Here is a 13,985-nt window from a genome sequence, read left to right on the forward strand (position 1 = left end):
AAAATGCAGAGGAGGAGTGGGAGGTTACGCTCAGAATGTTACCCACTCTGAGAAAAAAAAAGCACTGCTTCCAAAAAAAAAAAAAAAAAAAGCCAAAGCCAAGTTCCTTCTCTTTGTACCTAGCAACAGAGAAGATGACAACAGGCATTTCATTTGAAATAGCTGAAGGGTGACCCGAGTCAACCAGGCAATGTTCGTAACAACTTCAGCTAGAGGTCACGGAGATTCTACAGGCTGCAGAAACTATTACGGCATAAAACAACTAACTGCTGCAGAGCGCAGTGCCTCCACGTTCCCAGTGCCTGTCAGTCCGTGCTGATGCTCTTAGACCTCTGCAGCAGAGACCAGCTGACACCAGGAGAACTCTGTAACACTGTGGTTACTTGGCCAACCACAGCCTGATCACCTCTGCGGGCAACAAGTGGGTAACAACAGCAGCGTGTGACATCCCCGCAGCTGCTGACGGCTCACAGCTGCAGCCGTTCTGCAGGGGAGGCTTCATTTTTACTCACCCAGCTTTAGGGAACTCTGTTTAGTGCCCCCTTTAGCTCTCGTTTCTGTTTTGTGTGTCAAAACCTTGATTAGAGTTGATTATCACGAACAGTGACAGTACTAACAGATCAACGTGAGTACGAGGATGAAATACGCAGGCCAGTCTGTCCCCCCTGTTCTATGCATCTCTGTGGAAAACTCTGCCATTGCTTCCCAGCATTTTGCACTCAGGTTATCTAGCCTTACCTGAGATGACATCTTCGTTGGAGCAAATGGAGAAACGATCGTCAAATACAAACAGCTTCCCCCTGTAGAATCCATCCGGGAACTCTTCCAGGTACTTGTGGATTCCACCTTTTAGCTGGTACACCTCTTTGCACACTGCCTGTTTCAAGCACAACAGCAGAAATGCTGAAGGAGACGCCAGCAGTGGGGCTGGGCCAGAGCTACCCAAGCGGATTTGGAAATGACACCAGGGGTGATGGAACAGCAGCAGTTTCTCAGCGACCATCAGATGGCAGCAGGTGCGCCCACAAATCTAGTCAGTGCCACTGGGTGGCCGGCTGACATCAGCCTGAAGAAGCAGTTGACTGTACAGCCAAAAAAAGGCTGGTAACCACCTCAGATGAGGGAGGTTTGCTGCATCACAGATTAAGCACTTCTGAACCTCTGTGAACCACTGCTGCTTCTGTGCTTTTGTTTGTTTGTTTTGTGCTGAACTGTTTACAGGAGCAGAATTTCTCAAGGTTCACATTCGTGCAGTGGAGAAAGAATCAAGGTTTACATCTCTGGATGTGAATGTTCACATCTCTTAAGGTATGGACCCAGGACAACAGTGGCATGGAAGACACAATTAGAACAATAAAATGTGTGAAGGGTTTAACTCCACGACACTGGGAAGTCACTGACTTGATGGCTTTCCTCACACAAAATGCTCAGGCTGTGCAGTAATGAGCACAGAGCATAACCTAGATAGAGCTCGTGGAAGCACAGCAGAGTGCTCTCAAACCCTCCTCAAACACCACTAGAATGGTCGAGGCACTTACAAATAAATACCTCTTCTCAGTGAATGGTTCACTTCTTTCACAGAGCAATCGCTGCTGTGACTGCAGTCCGTGCACATCGTGCTGAGCTGCAATAAACAATCCGTGTCCCTGACAGGCAGCACAAAGCAAATGTGAGACACCCTTCTCCCCACACCGAGCACTTTATGCTCAGTAAGGATTTAATAACAAAAGAGAAGACAATCACCCTCACTGCAGTCTCAACTCCCGACACTTGTGCCCTCAGAATGACATTTCACCTTGCTCCGTAGGTAAGCAGAGCCTCTTTCACAGCGAATGCCTCCCGTGCAGTACATCAGGACACGCTTGTTTTTAAAAAGCTCCAGGTTTTCATCGACATAGCTGGGAAAATAGCTGAACTTCCTGATGTCTGGAGCCAGACAGCCCTGGAAGTGTCCCTGCAATAACAACAGACGGGCATGTGAGTGGTTATACGCTGTCTTACCTGGCAAGGTCTACGCCTCAGGCTACAGGAAGTCACAAATTTTGGGGCCAGGACAACTGGGTCACTGCACACACCCAACAATGCAATACTTTTCTCCTAGGAAGAAAGGCTGAGAGAGCTGGGGCTGTTCAGCCTGAAGAAGGTGGCCCCTGGGAGGCCTCACTGCAGCTTTTCAGCACTTACAGGGGGCTTATAAAAAAGATGGAGAGCAACTTTTTGATCTGACAGGACAAGGGGGAATGGTGTTAAACTGCAAGAAGGGAGATTTAGATTGGATGTTAGGAGGAAGTTTTTCACTGAGAAGGTGGTGAGGCACTGGAACAGGTTGCCCAGAGAGACTGTGGATGCCCCACCCCTGGAGGTGTTCAAGGCCAGGCTGGATGAGGCCCTGAGCACCCTGATCTAGTGGGTGGCACCCCTACCATGGCAGGGGGCTTGGAACCGGGTGATCTTTAAGGCCCCTTCCAACCCAAACCATTTTGTGGTTCTGCGATACTTCAGGCTGCTCCTCAACTGCATTCATGCAACAAAATAGCTGATAAAATATGAGAAAATTCGGGACACGCTTCTTATCCAAGCACGGAGATAGGTGGAACAGGATTGTCAGAGGATAAACTACAGCAGTGCAGGAGAGCTGGTACGTGGGAAATGGAAGGACAGGACGCCCCCATTCTTCTTGGCATGTGGGGCAGTGCAAAAATGCTAGAAAACATCCTTACAAATTACACTATGTTTACTTCAAACAAACTTCTCGCTGCTCTTGGTCTATGGACTGCTTTGTCTTCTTCCTGCCCCAAGTTGTACAAGCCCTCTGCCTGGCAGGATCCATACTGGGCTGCTCCACAGGGTCGTGCAGGGTCCTCCACTGCTTGCGTCTAACAGCCACTGCTACTATTTCAGTCAATGTCACCTCTCCTCCTGAGTAAAGGCACACCCCTGCCACACCAACTGCTTCCCTTCAGCACCTGCAACCCTGCAAGAAGCAGGCAAGCACCACTTACAATTTTACTCTCATAGAAGTTCCTGCAATCCAGCAAGATGGTATCGCTTTGTCCTTGACTGGCCTGAGACAGATACTGCTCTACTTCTCTGTGAAATTCCTGAGGGGATAAATGGATTCCTTTAGAAAGAAAAAAAAAATAAAGACAGAGATAAAGAAGTTGTGAAAATCAGAACTACAATATGTTATATATGATCTCTCACTGGTTCAGATTCTCCTCAAAGTTCCAGCCTAAAAGACATTTTTTTTCTGCGACAATTCAGAGTTTGCATCCCAACCCAACCACCTAAGTGTATCTGTGTTCAACTTCTACTGGTGAATGAACGAAAACACAACGCTGTTCCAGCTGTTCCACATGACAGAAGCAGCAGCAGACAGTTGCCTGTCTGTATGACCTTTGTTTTGTTCCCCTGGCAACTCTTAAAACTGTGAAAAACAGCATAATGTGTTTCCTTCCACTTGGCTCATCTTTCATTGTATTTGGATGGGCAGAACCCTAGAGACACAACTTTTTCACTGAAATTAATCCCTTTTGAACAAAACGGAAAATTTCCGCAAGCACGTACTACTTTCAATGCAACCTGAATTTACCTAAGTTTCTCAACTTTTAGGTTGCTCAGCTGACTGGAAAACCAAGTCTCCCTCACCAAAATCCCCTACTTACAGAAGTCTGCCAGCGACAAAACCTCTTGATAGAAAAAAAATGTCCAGAACTGCTCTACTAATTGTTATTTGTAGAGCTACTGCTCACTGTCCAGATGTACAGTAATACAAGTACAATTTAGGACAGCTCACAGAAGTTTTATGAAGTATGATCACAGCAAGAGAACATCTGGACAGCAGCTCTCCCTCTGCTGCTGTTCTCAGCCAAGTGACTAAAGATACCCAACCTATATATACACTGTTTTAGAAACAGATAAAGGAGTGATGAAAAACGATCACTCCGATGCTACCAAAGCCAGGTATCCCCAGCTGGGAGGGACAGACTCTAAACAATCATTTACATGTCCACAAGGGCAGGTATCCATTCCTGGGAGGGATGGGCTCCTTAAGAAGCTTGTTAACCGCTGTAATGGCAAGAAGGAATCAGCATAATGTGAATAACATGGCAGCATGCAGAGATGGCTCTTAGCATAGCCCACAGGAGTTTTACATCCAGTATAATCTCAGCTCAGAAGCAGGGAGTTGAAACAATCACAGACTGATAGCTTTTACTTGAAATGAATGTTCTTTTATTTGGGATAAACTTCACAGCCAGACTTCTCAAATCTTTAATACGAGTAAGTCTACCAACATGTTACCATCTACGTAAGTGTCCTCATAGCAGGTGCATAGCTATGTACTTCTTGTTGGGCTTAATCCATACTAAGCAGCTATAAGTGGCAGAAAACAAATGCTGCCTGTGCCAGGGGCTGGCATGATCCTGATACAAAACCTGGTTCTGCTTTACTGTGATAGGAGCATGGCTGTTTTAACTTCAACACAAGGAAAGTCAGGTCAGCAGTCCCAAGCACAGGAAAATGCATATAAATACCCAAGTGTAAGCTTCAGCGGGATTCTGGCACCTTATTAAAAAAAGTTAAGTACAGCTCTCTGCATCCACAGCACGACAACCCACTGGATCCACAAGACTATGGAAAACTCTTCCTATACAAGTTGGTTCTTACAGAAAGCTGATAGAGCACCGGAGCTCTTTATACTTACCATTTCTGAGCAAGCACCTACAAAATATTTATAACAAACACTCTCATGCTTTGAAGCGTCTTTCCCAATCATCACACGTAATCTCACCTGAGATCTGCCTTTAGCAGGTGTCCAGAGCCATTCCCGGACTAAAGAACATAGTATTTGCTTACTCCAAAAGTCATTCGAACTATTACAATTTGCTACAAAAAGGACAGCTAACTCTCAGCTTTTTGAAGCAGATAAGCACTTAGCACAACAAAATCCGGGCCAGCAAATTCCCTACATCATTGACTTCTGACTACTGGTAAGGGATCAATTCATCTACTTCAGATGCTTTCTGTATCTACTGTGTCCTGGCCACTGTGCAGCAGGAAGCATTTCTTGGTGAAGACACTTTGTTCTTCACTTACCTCTCAGTGGGGTGAGAGGCTTTGTTTTTCATGAAATCAACTTACCGGTTTCCTTATAAGAGACTTTTTCTGGATCTATGCCCATAGGTACGATTTCTTTAAATACTCCAACTCGAAGGTCTGGGAAGCAGTGAGCTCCTCCTGCACTTCTCTAGGAAATTGAACACAGAAATAACCCAACATGGTTGCCAGGTGTCAAGATCAAAAACATCCACTCATTGTAATTTCTACATTCCACTGGAATATGGAAGTATCTTGGTGGCTGGGGGAAAGATACAGCATGTGGAGGATCCACGAGACATTCTGTAACAACAAAAGCTAACACAAGAGTGTTGGTGCTCTGAGAGGTAATGCAGGGCTGGAGGTTTTGCCAAAGTAAAATTCCATCCCCACTTCGTTTTTGCAACTGCGCATCACTAACGAAAAGGTCAGATTTATCCTTGAAATTCATCCAAACACAACACACAACTGAAGAGCTACGACTGAATCAGCACTGCAGTTCTGTGCGAGATTTGAGTGTCACGAGCTTCACTAGCTCTTTGATTTAGTTATTTGCTGAGAACAAAATGGTACTCCGGGCAAACAAAGCTGTGCAGAAAACAAAATGGTCCTCAAAGCAGCAGCCTTCCTTCCTCACAGAGAAAGGATGTACAGAAATGGTGCAGCAGAAGCCCACCAGAACACCACATGGTGCCAGCCACCACCACTGCAATCAACAAATGTGTTCAGGCTCAGGCAGAAGTCAGCACCCCACCCTCCCTCTGGTCAGGCACTGACTAGAGTAGGGAAGAACCCCCTGACTCTGCCCGTGTATTTTATATATTTTTTTAAACACATCCAAATCATGGAATTGATAGTGGACAGCATCGGGACACCAAAGCCTGCAAGAAACCTAAACCAGCAGGCTTCTAGGTGAGGATCTCACATCAGAGTGACAAAGGGAGTGGGGGAGTATTTTGCATGGATTAGTGTAAGCTGTGATGCCTAGGTTTTGGCAGTCAAGTCAGAGGAAACGCACGTTGGAGAACAGTGGAGAAGTGTTGTCCCTCCCTCACCTGTGTGCAGCCCGCATGACTTTGCATCTGCTGCCACCACTGCTCACAACACCTGCTACAACAGCTTGCACCAGCAGATATCTAAACAAAGTTAGTTTAGGGCTTTACCAGTGCAGGCAGAGCAGAACTGCTAGAGTAAAAGTGTACTACCAAAAAGCAGTGTGCCCATTCCTCAAACATCACAAGTCCTGCATTAGTAACATCTGTGTTGAAATTACATTTTCATACCTTGAAATCATCTTGACACAAAATGTCTTTGAACAGAGGCTGGGAAAGCATGACTTCAACGTAGAGACTGGTGGCTACTTTGCTTCCACCCACTGTTCCGTTGATTCCTTCTGAAGCAACTCGTACCTGGAAGGCAAGAGGAGAAGCTGGGGCTAAGGTTTAGTAACAGCAGAAACAGAGCGTGGTGAAACGAGCAAAATATGACTGGGTGAACAAAAGACAGACACCGAAGTGGGTTCAGAGGAGAGACTACTGAGGAAGGAAGGAAGGAAAAGAGTTATAGTGAAGGTGAGCAGAAAGAACACAGTAAAACAAAATCTGAAATAAAAACCCAGTAATTGCTTTTAAGCCATTTCAGAAGACTGACAACAGGAGAGTCTGGTAAGCTTGAGCAATAAAATGGTAACTGGTTAACAAACACATCCTGCAGTCAGAATTAAAATCCCCACTGAAGTCTGCTTCAGGAACAATGGGAGGGTGCTCGGTGATAAAAGGAAAATGTGGATATGCATAATATGGCGTGCGATATTAAACGCCAGTGTGAGTCATTTTACCTACAGCACTGACGTAAGTGAAGAAAAACTCTGAGCTGGTGAAAAAAGACTGAATATAAAAATGGAGAAAAAAAAGTGTTTGAAAAGACAACTGCTGAACCTGATTTGGAAAAGAAATAAACTGAAAAAAAAAAAGGGGAAAAAAAAACACACAAACCCGACCACCAGACAAGACACATGATCAAAAAGAAAAGCTAATGCGTCAGGATATGTCAGCCCCAGACTGTGCAGATGTAGAACAGGGACGGTGTGTTCCTTTCATTCCTTCTGAGCAAGGAAGGCTGGGCTTGTACAATGCAGAGCTTTGCACGCAGGTCTGTACAATCTGTTCTGCTTTAAACAGCAGCAGCTCCAGGAAAATTGTCAGAGACACGACGCAAATCTGTTAGCTGAGTTAGAGTGCCGTGAGAAATTTCTGTTCCCACTCCTGAGATACAGAAAAATTAAGAGCAAGAAAACGAAGCAAAGGGAGTCGTAAAAACTTTGGGAAGGAAACAACAAAAAATAAACAGAACAACCAACAGTGCTTTGATGGTACAGTCCATCCCGGTTGAGTCTTCTGTCTTTCTGTGCATGAAACGGCCCCAAGTTGTGTCAGGGGAGGTTTAGGTTGGATATCAGGACAACTTTCTTCACGGGAAGGGTTGTGAGGCATGGGAGCAGGCTGCCCAGGGACGTGGCTGAGTCACCACCCCTGGAGGCATCCAAAAGAGGTGTAGATGGGGTGCTCAGGGACGTGGTTCAGTGGAAGACGAGGCAGTGCTAGGTTAGTAGTTGGACTTGATGACCCTAGAGGTCTTTTCCAACCTCTATAGCTATGATCCTGCACCAGAGCACACAGACACTGTCCATACAATAATTTCTATAAAGCCAGGCCAGAAGGAGCTGACATGAATGTTCAGAATTAAAAAAAAAAGTCAGTACAGGAAACAAAGGACTAAAAGGGAAGTAAGAAACAAGAAACCCAGTAGGCGTTAAGAAAAAAAAAGAATTGGAAGTAGAAAATCCAAACAGGAGGAAATGGGGCAGATATTCTCTGCAGAGATTCAGAGCAAGAAAGGGGGGGCATCTGCCAGCATGAGGAGTGCGGACAGGTGGCTCCAGTGCACCCACACAGTTAGTCACAGCGTGCAGAGGCTGGTCTCCTACCGCTGGCAGAGAAAGAAAGGCTACTCAGAGAGACAAGCCACAGACAAAAGCAGTGTCCTGCTCAGAGCTGTCCTCTTGGAAAACCTCCCTCCCCACAGACAGCCTAGGGACATCAGCTTTGCGAGCCTGAAGCGCCCCCACCCACAGCCTCCAGAAGCCAGCTGGACTCTGTTCTCTCCTCCAAGGAATGAAAAGCACAAAGGCGCTGTGCAGGAACCAGCACTGGTACCGGGTGGCGTTACCTAAGCTGCCAGCTGCTCCCTTCTCACTCCTGACAGTGTGGAGAAGTGACCCTGCCTGTGAGCCTGCTGCTCCTCAAGGAGGCAGCAACACACCACGCAGCCGGGCTGTGCTGTGCTGCATGAGCAGCCTGGCCTTCGGGATGTGCTGCACACACAGGCTGAGCTCCCTCCCACCTCTGTGTCCTTGGCTGTGTGTGAAATATCCTCCAGAAGTTCCCACGCGAGCATCCCTTCTGTCTGACAGCAGGCATGGTGGCTGGACTTCTCCTCCTGTCAATAAACCCTGCCGCAGGTTGAATGACCAGAGTGGGTTAACCCTTCCACAGACAGGGTGTACACAACTCCTGCTTCTCAGCGTCAAAAGGGGCGTATGATTACCTGTAGCTTCTTCTTCTCTGTAGCTTTAGCTTTAATAGGCAGCCTTCTAAACGATACTTTACAGAGTCAGGGTGCTTTTCATAACAGAGTGGTAACAGACAAAACAGCTGAGGACCCAACAAGCCGCATCACCTTGCATGAAACGCAGGCAACGCTTTCCCAAGGTGACACAAGGAACACAGCCGTGTCTTGCAGCCTTACCTTGCCGGTGAGGTGCAGGTGCTCGCAGAGTGCCCTTTGCCAGGCGCAGAGCTTCTCCGGGTCCCTCACCTCGCAGTAGCAGTAATACAGCAGCACCTCTCCCGCCCTGCTGCCCGCAGCACGGCAACGGGCGGACACAGAGGAACAGGACGTTAGAGCCGAGAGCTCGGATGTGTGTTATGGGTGGTAAGTTCTCAAAAAGGGGGAAATCTCCTTGCGGTGGGGAGAAAACAAAGCCCTGAGGGGTGAGCACTGCAGGGCTTGGATGGTGTCCGGGAGGAAGGGTGGGGAATGAGGGCAGCTCCTGCGTCCCTTGGGACCGCTCACATCGGGAACTGTGCAGCACAGGACACCTACTACAAGTTTGCCTTAACAGACAGGCTACAAGAACTCATTTTTTTTATTATTATTATTTATATATTTTTTAATTATGGGCATGCAACCGCCTCGCTAAGCGCTCAGCCCTGCGAGCTCACACACACCTCCCGAATAAAATCAGATATTCGGTGAGGTGGCGGGTGCCCTGCGCCCTGAGCAGCAGGACGCGTTAAATCACCACCAAAATAAAGCTTTTATTTACGAATAAGCGACAAGGCTTCGTTTACTGGGGGTGCCAGGCGGGGGGGGGGGGGGGGTGGTCCCGGGGCTGCTCCTTACCTCTGCAGCTCCGCGGGGCCGAGGTGCCGGGTGTCGGGCAGCTCCTCGCTCAGCTCCGTGCCGCCACCGGGCCCCGCTGCCCCTCGCTGCGCCTCACCCGGCCCCGTGCCCGGCCCCGGCCCCGGCCCCGGCCCCGGCCCCGTGCCCACGCCGTGCAGCTCGGCGCCGTGCTGGGTGCCCACATGCCGGTGGATGCCGCCGCGCTCGCGGAACGTCTGCCGGCAGCAGCGCCACCACACGGCGCCCGCCGCGCCCGCCGGCACCTCCCTGGCCTTGACGAAGGCGGAGAAGGCCGCACGCAGCCGCTTCCGCGCCCCGCGCCCCGCCGCTGCCGCCGCCGCCGCCGCCGCCTCGCCGGGCGCCATCTTGCGCCCCCCCCCCCACCCCTTCCTCCCTCCTCCTTCTCCTCCCTCAGGGGGACGCCGGAAGTCCGCCATGGCCACGCCCCGCCCACCCCCTCCCTCCCCCCGGAAGCGGGGGCGCGGGCAGGGCGGAAGCGGGCGGCGCGCGCACATCGCTCCCCGCGCGGCGCGGCGCGGCACGACCCGGAGCCTTCCTCACACCCCCCCCTCCTCATCCTCCTCCTCCTCGCGACATGTCGCGGCGGCGGCACAGCGACGATAGCGACGACAGCGATGGTGAGTGCCCTCCCTTTTTACCCCCCCCCCCCCCCCCCCGATCCCGTTTTCCCTCCCGGTGACCGTTGAGCCGCGCTAACGGCTGCCAACGGCTGGTTTTAACGGCTGCCGCTAACGGCTTCTAACGGCTCTCCGCCCGCCGGGCGTGTCGGAGCAGGGCAGCCCCACAAGCGGCGGAGGACGTCGGAGCCGTCCGAGATCGAGGAGAGGCTGGAGTCGCTGATCTGCAGGGTGGGGGAGAAGGTAAACGGGACGGGACGGGACGGGACGGGGCGCTGCGCCAGGCGTTAATTAGCGCCCTGGGGTTAATTGGGGCCCGCACGCAGCCCGTGTGTGGGGGGGGGGGCGGGGGGGGGGCTGCCTCCATCCCCCCCGCCTGAGGGCTGGGGGCTGGGGTCTGGCTCGCAGTGCCCGGTGGTGGGGCTGCGTTGTTGTTAGTTTTATTTTTTATTTTTTTTTATTATTGTTATTATTATCTTTATTTATGGCGCCTTCGCCAGAGCAATTCGTCCTTGGAGAGCAACTTGGAGGGCCTAGCCGGCGTTTTGGAGGCGGACCTGCCCAACTACAAGAGCAAGATACTGAGGATCCTGTGCACTGTGTACGTATGCAGAAGGCCTGGGGCCGGGTCAGGGAGTTGCTGGTTTTCCCCAGTGCTAAAGGCACAGTGTGTTTCCTTGAAACAGATGCAGGGCTTGAAGCAGATGAAAGAACCTCAGAGCAGCTCTTCGGCAGCAACGAAAATAGGGCAGTGCTGGGTGATAGTCTGTTTCCCAACAAAACGCTTAAAAGCACCAAAGCCGTTGGCTGCTAATACTTACTGCGTCTCACCGGCTGTGCTCTCTTCTTGCTGCTGGTTCCTCTCCTCTGGCGATGCAATGCTCCCGTCTTCTTAAGCCCCTTCTCTGGAGGCGGGGAGCTGGGAGCGTGGAAGAGCTGCCAGCAGGCTCTCCCTGGCTGACAGCTCTCCTCTCTCACCCAGCAAGGAGCAGAAGCTGCGCTGGCCTGGGTCAGGTCGCAGGAGATGGGGCTGAGGGAGGAGGGGTCCCACATGGCCTATGGTAGCGTAGAAGAGCAGTACGAAGGGAGAGCGTGGCGAGGAGGGAGCGTGTTTGAGCAGTGGCTTGTGCTATAGTTTTGCAAGTGCATTAAATCTGTTTTGTAGGAATGTTTGCTGTTTTTTTCCCCAATAGCAGTACAACACACTGAAATACAGAGTTAACCTACAGATATTCAAAGTATGGTTGAGGGAAATTTATTGCTTTATAGCAGGACCCAGCCTTGTCTGTTTCTTCCCTCTGCTGCCTCTAAATCAGCTGCTTCGACAAGAGGAACCTGGGGTCAAAATTAAGAGCATAAAAGGTGTACATCTCTTGTGCAGTCTTGTTGATTACCCTAAAGTATGAACTTAAAACAGCATCTTACATCTTTGTGTTCTATCACGTTATTTGGTGGACTCTGCAGAATGCTTAGCAATTTGAAATAAATGTCGTAAACGTTGTCAAAAGCGATGCCTGCCTTTCAAAATGACAGCAATTCTGAAAAAGATTGCCAGGCAGAGTATTAACCACGGGACAGAACTAACAACTCTGCTAGCACTTTTTCTTATTGCCACCTGAAACGAGTTTAACTTAACTGTAAGCAAATTCCAAGCTGCTGTGCAGTTGCCACTTGGCACATGATGAATAAACTTCTAACACCGTGTTTCTTTTTCTGTGTCAGTGCACGTCTGTTACCAGAAAAGCTTACTGTTTACACGACACTAGTTGGGTTGCTGAATGCCAGAAACTACAACTTTGGTGGGGAATTTGTAGAAGCCATGATTCGTCAGCTTAAAGAATGTCTGAAAGTCAATATGTACAATGAAGCTGTCCACTTAGTAAGTTGTTTTTTTTTTTATTTATCTGTCATTTTACATTTTTCCACATCCTTTTTTTCTTCCTTCCTTTCACGTTTTTTGTTCCAGGACACCTTTCTGTGTGTATTACAGTCTTTTCTGGCATCAACACGTGGTACACTGTAGGTATACCAAGAGGAAACGTCTGCTAACGTGAGAAGTATTTCCTTCCAAAGGGGAGAAAAGTCACATTTAGGTTGCAAAACTGACTTCCAACTGTGTATTTTCTCGGTGACAAATTAACTTGCAGTAAGCAGAGTGCCCTAACCTTTTCTGTTTTCTCCTGTGAAATTTGAAAGGTGGATGGAAGTCATGTTATCTTTTTGTTTAAAGGTGTTTGTTATTCTTGTGGCTCCCATGGAGGGGGGGGGGAGGGGGGGGGGAAGAAAAAAAACAAAAACAACATAGAACCATAAGTTTTGTTCTTAACAGCTGATTCATGGCTGTTACCAGGGCTGTGTTTTCCTTCTGCTAAAGAGGGGTAAAAATCAAGTGGACAGGTTTGTATGCTGTCTTTCTCTGAAATCACATGCTCAGCTCTCACTGCTTGTAGATTTGGTCTGCAACAATAATATTAGAACTTCAGAGATGTCTGATTTAGAAGCCCAGTGGCAAGCCCCCGTGCTTCATTTGAAGCCCACAGGTAAAAATTAAAATTCTGGTATTTTACTATGTTTTGTCAAGTGACTGCTGCTCAGGAGTGGGACTTTTTTGCTAATAAAATTAAATTTGAATGTACAGTCCCTTGCTTTCAGCTCCACCTTCTCTGGTCATGCTTACTTACAAATGCCCTGTGAAGGAATGACAGCTAAGATAGTGGCAGTAAAAAGCTGCCCTCAGCTTTGCCAAAGACTTCTCAAAGACTGTTTACTGCAATAAATAACAGGAAAGTAAGAGTTTGTTACTCTCATCTGTTGCAGTTGTTTTTCGAGTGCTGCACTGTACTTAGCTCAAATTGCTTCCCCAAGACTTCTTTGCAATGATTTGCCTTCAAAAAAAGTGTTTTTTTATGTGTTTGTGGTGGTTTTTGACTACCTTCTTGTGAGTATGCCATTAAGAAAAAAAAAGCCTGTAAGAAAAAAAAAAAAGTGGGGCTGTCATTAATAGCACTGAACTTCAACCTATATTGTTTGTCAAGATTATGGTCATACCATGAGAGTTTGGGTCATACCAGAAACTTGTTTAAGTTTGAAGGCAGGATACAAATCTATCAGAAGATTGGTGAAAAAAAAAAAAAATGCAGTAAACCCTTCCCAGGTAGGTCCCAGCGTAACCTGTAGCACTGCCGTGCCCTAGATTTTGCTGCTTAAATTGCCATTTCTGCCAGTCTGGATTTCTTAATAGTATGCAGCTAAATAAAGGGCATATTTTTGCCATGGAGAATTTTTTCTTCTCAGGCAGTTAAGGCCATTTGGTTCCCAGCATGCCATCCACTTATCGTCTTTCTGAAACCTGAAAATAACAGCATTTTGCATAGGCTTTCTCCGTGTAACTGTATTTATGAACAAATAGCTAGAAATTCAATATGTATGAAAGACCCGTGTAAATGGCGTACAGATTTCAGCCCTGCTGTTCCTGGCGCACCTCTGGACTACTGAAGCAATGAATCAATCCGTCTTCAGCATTTTAGAACTGTTTGTTTGTTTTCCCTGTTTCTGTAATTTTAGTGATCCTTTGCAAGTATAGAAGAGAGAAGCGTGAGTTCCTTTTTTCTGTAGTATCGGTTTGCACGCCTTTAAATGCATATCGGTGTTTCCTACCGTTTCTTAATTAGGAATATCATCTTTGCAATGTTACTGCAGTGGAACAGACTACAGACATTATAGCAAACAACGTTAGGCAGTGCTTCTGTTACTTGTTCTTTGGAGTTGACAGGTGGGTTTGTACAG

The 13,985-nt window shown here is 48.2% G+C and overlaps 2 protein-coding genes across 2 annotated transcripts in view; one reads left to right on the forward strand and one right to left on the reverse strand.

Moving 5' to 3' along the window:
* Nucleotides 1–9,926, reverse strand: part of TSTD2 (thiosulfate sulfurtransferase like domain containing 2) — a gene marked incomplete at its 5' end in the record, with an annotated part of 15,266 nt that extends 5,340 nt beyond the window's left edge. Inside the window, 7 exons of the mRNA XM_084305588.1 lie at nt 739–877; nt 1,796–1,954; nt 3,003–3,121; nt 5,143–5,248; nt 6,381–6,506; nt 8,905–9,013; nt 9,562–9,926. Of these exons, the coding sequence (XP_084161714.1) occupies nt 739–877; nt 1,796–1,954; nt 3,003–3,121; nt 5,143–5,248; nt 6,381–6,506; nt 8,905–9,013; nt 9,562–9,926 (1,123 nt within the window). The remainder of the gene's footprint in view (nt 1–738; nt 878–1,795; nt 1,955–3,002; nt 3,122–5,142; nt 5,249–6,380; nt 6,507–8,904; nt 9,014–9,561) is intronic.
* Nucleotides 9,927–10,049: 123 nt separating this feature from the next.
* NCBP1 (nuclear cap binding protein subunit 1) overlaps nt 10,050–13,985 on the forward strand; it is a 30,793-nt gene continuing 26,857 nt past the window's right edge. Inside the window, exons 1-4 of the mRNA XM_084304729.1 lie at nt 10,050–10,199; nt 10,357–10,442; nt 10,700–10,800; nt 11,922–12,078. Coding sequence (XP_084160855.1) covers nt 10,157–10,199; nt 10,357–10,442; nt 10,700–10,800; nt 11,922–12,078 — 387 coding nt within the window. The 5' untranslated portion in view covers nt 10,050–10,156. The remainder of the gene's footprint in view (nt 10,200–10,356; nt 10,443–10,699; nt 10,801–11,921; nt 12,079–13,985) is intronic.

Source organism: Netta rufina (genome assembly GCF_964035555.1).
Source record: "Netta rufina genome assembly, chromosome: Z".
Taxonomy (NCBI): domain Eukaryota; kingdom Metazoa; phylum Chordata; class Aves; order Anseriformes; family Anatidae; genus Netta; species Netta rufina.